General features: G+C 37.5%; 1 protein-coding gene across 1 annotated transcript in view; it reads right to left on the bottom strand.

Moving 5' to 3' along the window:
• Positions 1–4,786: 4,786 nt before the first annotated feature.
• LOC101309388 (probable purine permease 11-like) overlaps positions 4,787–7,649 on the bottom strand; it is an 8,975-nt gene continuing 6,112 nt past the window's right edge. The window contains exon 4 of the mRNA XM_004307223.1: positions 4,787–6,059. Coding sequence (XP_004307271.1) covers positions 4,975–6,059 — 1,085 coding nt within the window. The 3' untranslated portion in view covers positions 4,787–4,974. The remainder of the gene's footprint in view (positions 6,060–7,649) is intronic.

The following is a 7,649-nucleotide window of genomic DNA, read 5'->3' as shown; positions in this document are numbered from 1 at the left end:
AAAATTTAAAATTATATATATTTTAATTTTGTACGGTAGGTTATGGTAATAATTAAGGACTACCACACTTCAGTAAAATTAATACGTACCACAGCCATACATAAATTCACAGTCCGGCTTGGTATTATCGTACCAAGAGTTAAGCTACTGACAGTCCGAAAATGAGAAGACCAACAATATAAGAAAATTAAAGACCGGAAGTCGAGAACCGTTATTTTCCATTTATCTATAAAAGGGTAAAATAAGTAGCATGATTAGTCCTTGCCTTTTATGAGTACATAAGTTTGAAGCTGTTGCATTAAGATTCTTACGTAAGATATCCTTAAATAATCCGAAAATTCTTTTACGCACTAAGGTGTCAGTGAACCGAGCAACTATATGCAATATTTTGATCTGGTCATCCATGTCGCATTGTCATAGGTGTATTCTGATACCATTAAAAAAATTGAAACAAAAAAAAATAATCATAAGTGTTTCCAACACAGAAGGTGAGAGTCTGAGGTCGAATAAGAGATACTCTTATTTTGAGCGTTTAATTTGATCAGATTAAAAATAAAAATGAAAAGAAGGAATTTAGGGTCTGTAGTTTTCATTCAATCTTCGCATACGGCGATTTGAGGACTCGCACATTAATGGTATAAATGCACCTTGATGCGTAGAATCCACTCGGTAAATAATCTCAACTAAAGCGGCAATCATACGACTTGGCTGATAATTACAAAAGTTGAAGAATTACTCTGAATAATGGAAGTCTAGTACGTTTATTTTGTCAATTATGTGCAAGAGGATAAAACAAGTAGCATGATCCAAAGCTGTTGCCTTGATGAACACAATTTTTTTCCGTTGCATTAAAGTTCTTATGTAAAAAATCCTTAAATTTCAACTAACGTGACAATTAGATAACTTGGCTGATAATCACAAATAATGTCTGCTTGATATGAAGTACCAAAATTGGTTAATGTCCTAAAATCATAAGCATTAACGATGCCACCAAACATTTTCCTTTTCTATATGATTCATTTCACAATGGCTGTGTAAGCATTTAGGGAAACCAATATACAAGGAAAATACAAATCAAATTCTGACTTCCAAATTTAACCCGGTCTAGATTCAAAATCTGAGGTAAATAATAGACTATTTAGGTAATGGTATACTTCAATCTTGTGCACTGTACTGATTATATAGGGACTAAGATGTTTATCATGCAACTTATAGTGCACATATGTTCACGTCCTCCTCAGTGTCCCTAGTCAAGTCCACCTCAGGTTTCAAATTAACCAACTCATCCCAAACGGTAATTTAACTGTAACATGCATGCGCCTCATCTTGATCTTCTTCTATTTTTATCTCCTCTCTACAATTTTCTTATTCACACTCCTCCGTTGAGAACCCTTGCTTGTTTCAAAACTCTCTTTCTCTCTGGCCAACTTTGGTGCTTAGGAGCCAATTCCATCTACCCATTTTCATCATCGGAGAGCATGGCAGATACACCATGGGGTGTTGTGCCCGAAGTCTCTGACAGATTGAGTTTCATGAATGATTTTTTCAAATTAAGCCCTAAGAACATCCCAGATCTATTTGACGATGTAATACCCCCTCCATCCCCTCATTACGATCCTCATGGCCAAAACATGAATTATCTTACTCCCTTTGATTCTCCAATGTGGAATTTCGGTAACAATGCTAACATGCCCAGTGATGTAGGTGGAGAAGGAGGAGAATTGAATACTAATCCACTAGAGCCTATTGTTTCACTAACAGATCATCAAATGTATGAAGCAAGGAGTGCTTCAAATTCTGTAGACGATGATCCGTTGCATATTTTAAGAGCAGAAGCAGAAGCAGGTATTAATCCACTAGCGGAGATTTTTGGAAGAAGGAGGAGAACAATTTTACTAGAGGATCACTTACAAATTCTCCCAGCAGCAAATCATCCCTCGCAGTTGTATGGAGCAGGAGAGAGTGTTTCAAATCCACTGGACGATCATCCGATGACTATTTTTGGAGCTGGAGGAGAATCGAGAATTAATCCGCTAGCAGAGATTTTCGGAAGGAGTACAATTTTACTAGACGAGGATCCCTTGCAGATTCTCCCAGCAACAATCAACCCTCACAATTGTTTGGAGTAGGAGAGAGTGTTTCAAATCCACAAGACGATCATCTCATGCCTATTTTTAGAGCCGGAGGAGAATCGAGCATTACTCCGCCAGCAGAGATTTTTGGAAGACGAAGGAGTACAATTTTACTAAAGCATCCCTTGCAGATTCTCCATACAGAAAATCATCCTTTGCAATTGTATGAAGCAAAAGAAAGTGTTTCAAATGCACTAGATGATCATCCCATACCTATTTTTGGAGCAGGAGGAGAATTGACCACTAATCCGCTAGCGGAAATTTTTGGAGAAAGGAAGAATGCAGTTTTACTAGGGCATCATTCCTCATTAGACGATCAACCCGAACACATTTCCAGAGTAGAAGGAGAACTGAGTTTGGGTCGGAATCTGAATCATAATCCAGAGAGTTTCAGGAACAATAATATGTTGCCGCACGACAACCAATCCACTCAAATTGCATTGGTTGCCATGTTTTGAAGGAAGTCCTTTACTACAATCGTAAGTTCTTTAATCAAAGAGTACCATATTGTATATGTTTTCCTTTTGTTTTTATCAGGTAAACAACTCTAATATTATAATTTCATGAGTCGAACTTACAACCTCTCATTTACTAATGAGAGACGATGTGCCGTTAGACCATATTGTGTGTGTTGACTTGCTAATTTTATTGTACATTAAATTTCACGTTTATTTTGGGTGGATAGACAATTACTTCATCAAACTTGAAATTCATGGAAAATGGGGAGTCATCGCCATGCAATTCAAGAACGCCGCGCTAGTGTCTTGAACAATTATGGTGCTTGTAAGGAACCTATCTATGAGAGATTCGAGTGAGTACTTCACGTTTAGTGCAATGATTAAGGTATTTATATTCACTTGGTGTTCATGACATCCTCTCTTATTTACATGTTTTTTTTCATGTCATTTTGACCAACAGTTTTCACTCCAAAAGCTTAAACGAAGTGAAGCACTTTCTAACTCATTACTGCGAGGAGCGAAAGGCTGAGGGCTATATTAGGCAACCGGATCATGTGCAGTCGTTTTTGCAGGGTTTTTATGTTGCAATGGAGGATGAAGATGAGTGGGAAGAAGTTTTAAGCTATCCTGAAGAATTCATCTATGAGGTGTTTGATATTGAAGACTTCGGTCCTCCAAATTCAAATGCAATGCAGGGCCTACATGTCGAAAAGGCGTCGTCATCCAAAGGGAAAGGGAAAATGAGGGGTCGCCCTCCCAAGCTTCATAGGTTTTACCTTGCAGAACAGGTTTCTTTTGGTCATTGTCAACTCTTAACCGTGTGTACGTATATACATGAACTTCTGTTATGTAACTTGATATTGTGGGATTGTTCGTAGAGGGAGAGAGCGGCGAAAATGAAACTGGATGCGCAGAGGGAGAGAGCGGCGAGCATGAAATTGGAGGATCTTCGTGTTTACTTTCATCTCAGCATTGAAGAAGCTTCTGAGAAATTGCGGCTTCCCATAGCTATTGTCAAAAGGCTCTGCCATAAGTTTGGAGTATGCAGGTGGCCTAGTAGAAAGGTATGTTCTTTCCGTTGAGATATCAATCCCACATCGGAAATACAAGATCTTGCATGTGGGTTTATAAGAGTTTGAGTCATTCTATCCACTACTAATTAGTTTTTGATATGAACCTCAAACTACTTTATCACTTTCTTCCCTAGAAAACTCTATTATATGAAGTATGCAATTCTTATCTATTATTTTTTACATCACATCAGCAGCTCAAAGCTATTTCAAAGGAGATTTCAAGTCTACAACCTATGTTGTTGTCATATAGGAAGGGCACCAGAGATTATATGGCAGCTAGAATTGAAAGTTTGGAGAAGGAGAGAGCAATCCTTTTGCATTATAGCTGATTTAATTAAGATCGAAAGTTTGTTGCTTAAACAACAACTCACTTTATCGATATTTTATTTTTATTTTATTGATCAGAAGATGATTTTATTATAACTTGACTCAAGAGTTACATCAAAACTATTTCAAACTTGATCGACATTGTAGATGTCATTTTCTTTTATCAAAATTGATCGAAATGTGTTCGATGTTTATTATTATTATTTTTTAGAATAATAGATAATTATCGATGTTTATTTATTTATATATGTTGTTACTTTGTTATCTTGTAGACATAATCATATATGATTCAGTTTCAGACTAACATCCGCCAATGTTGTTCTTGCTATAAGCATAAATGATGTGTCTATTTATGCACACGGATAAGTTTTTTTTTTTTTTTTTGAGTTTGAACACTTGAAGACTATATAACAATAAGTTTTTATGATGGGGTGAACTTGCGCTTATGTGCTGCTAATACTGTCGCAGACTCGCAACATATAGAGTTGCACCGACACAAGACTCTTTGCATCTTCATTGTACTTTCTACAACACCTGAAAGTGGCCAAGTAGAACAATAGCACATCTCTGAACCAATCTGAAACCCAGAGACTATTACGCTGCTGTCTCTTTCGTTACCAGTCGTGCAACAAACCAGGTTTTCTTAATTTAGAGAAGCACATTGTCATGCTTGAAATAGAAATGGTCGAATCTTAATCAACATTTATCTAACCACAACAATAGCATATTCTATGAAATCACTGTTTAACATCTAGATTTCACAATTGTAACGACCATGAATCCGGAACCTTGTAGAGACTAGAAAAACTACTATAGCGATATCAGTGACATAATTCACTCTTCCAACCAATACAAGTACAAACAGTATGCTAAAAAATGGTATCAAACAAAGCTCATCACAGCATTTGTACTTAGAAAAGAAAAGAAAAATGTTCTCAATGAATTTCTATCAAGAAGCTTCTATCAAATATTTAAAATGAGGACTCACGCAGTGTGTGATTCACTAACATCAGCCACTGCTCTTCTTGCCTTTGCATCATCAAGGTAGTTTTGATAAATGTAAGAAGCAGAACCCCAGATAGCCATTAGCATAGCGATTACCTTCACACCATTCATCTTGTCATGGAAAGCTATCACAGCAGCTATAGGAGTAACAGCCAATGAAAGAGTACTAATTACGTTTGAGAATAGGGAAGACACCACAAAAATTAAACCCACCACACCAACAGAACAAACTTGCCAAGAAACAGCTGTCCCCACCAAAGTCATCACATATGAAACTCTTCCCTTGCCAAAACTTTCCATTTCTCCATGTAAAGTCTTCCATTCCCCACTGGCAAAAAGACCCACAAGTGAAGCACAACTTGCAACAAGTGCTGTGAAAATTTGCATTTGCAAAACCACAGAGAAAGTTTCCTTTTTCAGAACCTTCTGGAAAGTAAGTTGCATGAGGGAAAGTAGAAGGGAGTAAATTGCAGAAGCAGCAAGGGTACATATAAAGCCAATTATATGTTTCTGCGTTGATACCCCTGCAGGTCCATCAGAGTCGTCGTTCACACCAATAAGAGCCACGGACAATGACAGGACAATCACTGAATTGAAAATCAATGCACTGAACTTCTGAGAATTGATGAAGTACGAGAAGACTGCATTGAAAGCTAATTGAGTTGAAGAAATGATGGAGTATGTAGAGGCAGATAGGTACAAGAGTCCAGTTGAATACAACCAGTTGTCACCAGCAATGACCAGTCCAAGAAAGAAGTAAATCAATGCAAGAACTTTAGGGGAAGATGAAGTTGAAGAAGTTGATTGATCTTTTTGTGATGGAAGAAAATAAAGTGGGATAACTAGAACCGGAAAAGCTGCGGTTTGCACAAGAGTAGCCATCCACTTACTGTTACCACCCTGGTCATAATAAAATCTTCCGAGTAACACAGCAGCAGCCTGCCCCACAAGGAGGAAGAATATGTTGATTGCCACCAAAAACCACCATTGCCAGCGGCCAAGTTTAATCAATAGTGTTGGGTCCATCACAATTTCATTTTTGGATGGGATTGCTTCTTGGCTATCTGTATTCACATATCAAATAAGAACAAATTAGTTTCCTTATTAGCTCATCAAATGATCATAAACAAGAAACCAGATAAGCATTTAAGGCTATGGAGATTCATAAAGCATGTAAAAGATACAACATATACAGAGAGTTATGCCTCGACAGTCTAATGCTTGCTACGGACCAGGTACAATGCCACACCGTACAAATGAAAAGAATACACTGAAAATACGTAGTCAGAGGTCTATATTAAGAATACTACGTCAACATTGTTGATGATTAGCTGTTGTCCTGTATCTCTTGGAATTGCAACTCATAGGCAAGCTTAATTTGTATCTCTTGGATCATCAACATTTACACTTGAAAGGCATTTTGATGTGGTCATAACTCATCAAATACATGTTCAAAAAGTTTAGTGTATACCAGAAAATAAAGAGAGAAAAAATATAAAAAAAACAAATGCAAGGGCCTTTAGTCTTTCTGAAAGTTTCGGTTTGAATCATTCGATTCCAATATCTCTCGGGCAGGTGCAAAGTTGGTTCGATGCATACACCCCACTTTTTCACATTACAAGAACAAAACGGCCAACTGAACAAACACAAACAGTTCAGAAACTATAGTCTATACATCAAGCACACAGCAAAAGTGAATCAGAAACTAAGATGTGGGAAATTGTTCCACAAATTCATGCCTCAATCTTGAACCTTAAACTATTCAAACTAGCAAACTGAAGTCAGTTATTGCTTAAACTTTCAAAGAATTTGCATATACTTCTTTCTTTTACGCGTACAAGTACTCAGCAACCAAACAGAGCCATTAAGATTCTGATTAGTATAACGAAAACCCATTAACACAACGATCAAAACAAACAAAACACATATCTAAACCATTAAAAACCCAACAAAAAACACAGAAACAGAAACCAGAGAGAGAAAGAGACCTGGCATTTTCGTTCAACTATGGCGTGACTGAACAAAGAGAAAGGACTACCAAAGTGGGTATTAGCGCAGTAATCGCTGACCTGAATATTTATAGGAAAACAGGATTCCAATATCTAAGTGGGTATTTACTGTTAACTCAAATTTTGTAACTCAAAACAGGTTTTGACTGTCTTGGTGTTCTTGAGAATCCTAGATTGTACTACGTACCTATCAACGGGTGAGATTCGTCCGCGTGGAGGACCATCAGATATCTTCGGAGGGGAACGGAGGCGAGAATTCAGGAGGGAGGACCCTGGATATGAACAAACGCAGAGATTGATAACTTGATGGAATGTATCTGTGAACGAGGGGCATTCTTGACATTTCAGGACACTAATGTGATCTGTGGGGAATTTCAGGTTTTAAGGGCAATTGTGTCTCTTTTGAAATTTCCCAATGAATTTGTATTCTCCTTCGATGGATTTAGGGATGGCAATGGGTAGGGTAGGGTACGGGGATCAAAATACCGTACCCATACCTTTTTACATTTTTCATCTCCGTACCCGTCTCCGTACCCGTAATTAGATAATGGAGATTCCCCGTACCCGTACCCTTTGGGGATTACGTTTCCATACCCGTACCCGTACCCGTTAACAATTATGTATTAAATTAAATTTTTTTTTTAA

Source organism: Fragaria vesca, linkage group LG7, assembly GCF_000184155.1.
Source record: "Fragaria vesca subsp. vesca linkage group LG7, FraVesHawaii_1.0, whole genome shotgun sequence".
Classification (NCBI taxonomy): Eukaryota; Viridiplantae; Streptophyta; class Magnoliopsida; order Rosales; family Rosaceae; genus Fragaria; species Fragaria vesca.
The sequence above is the reverse complement of the archived record's forward strand: the minus strand, read 5'-3'. Positions and strand labels throughout refer to the sequence as shown.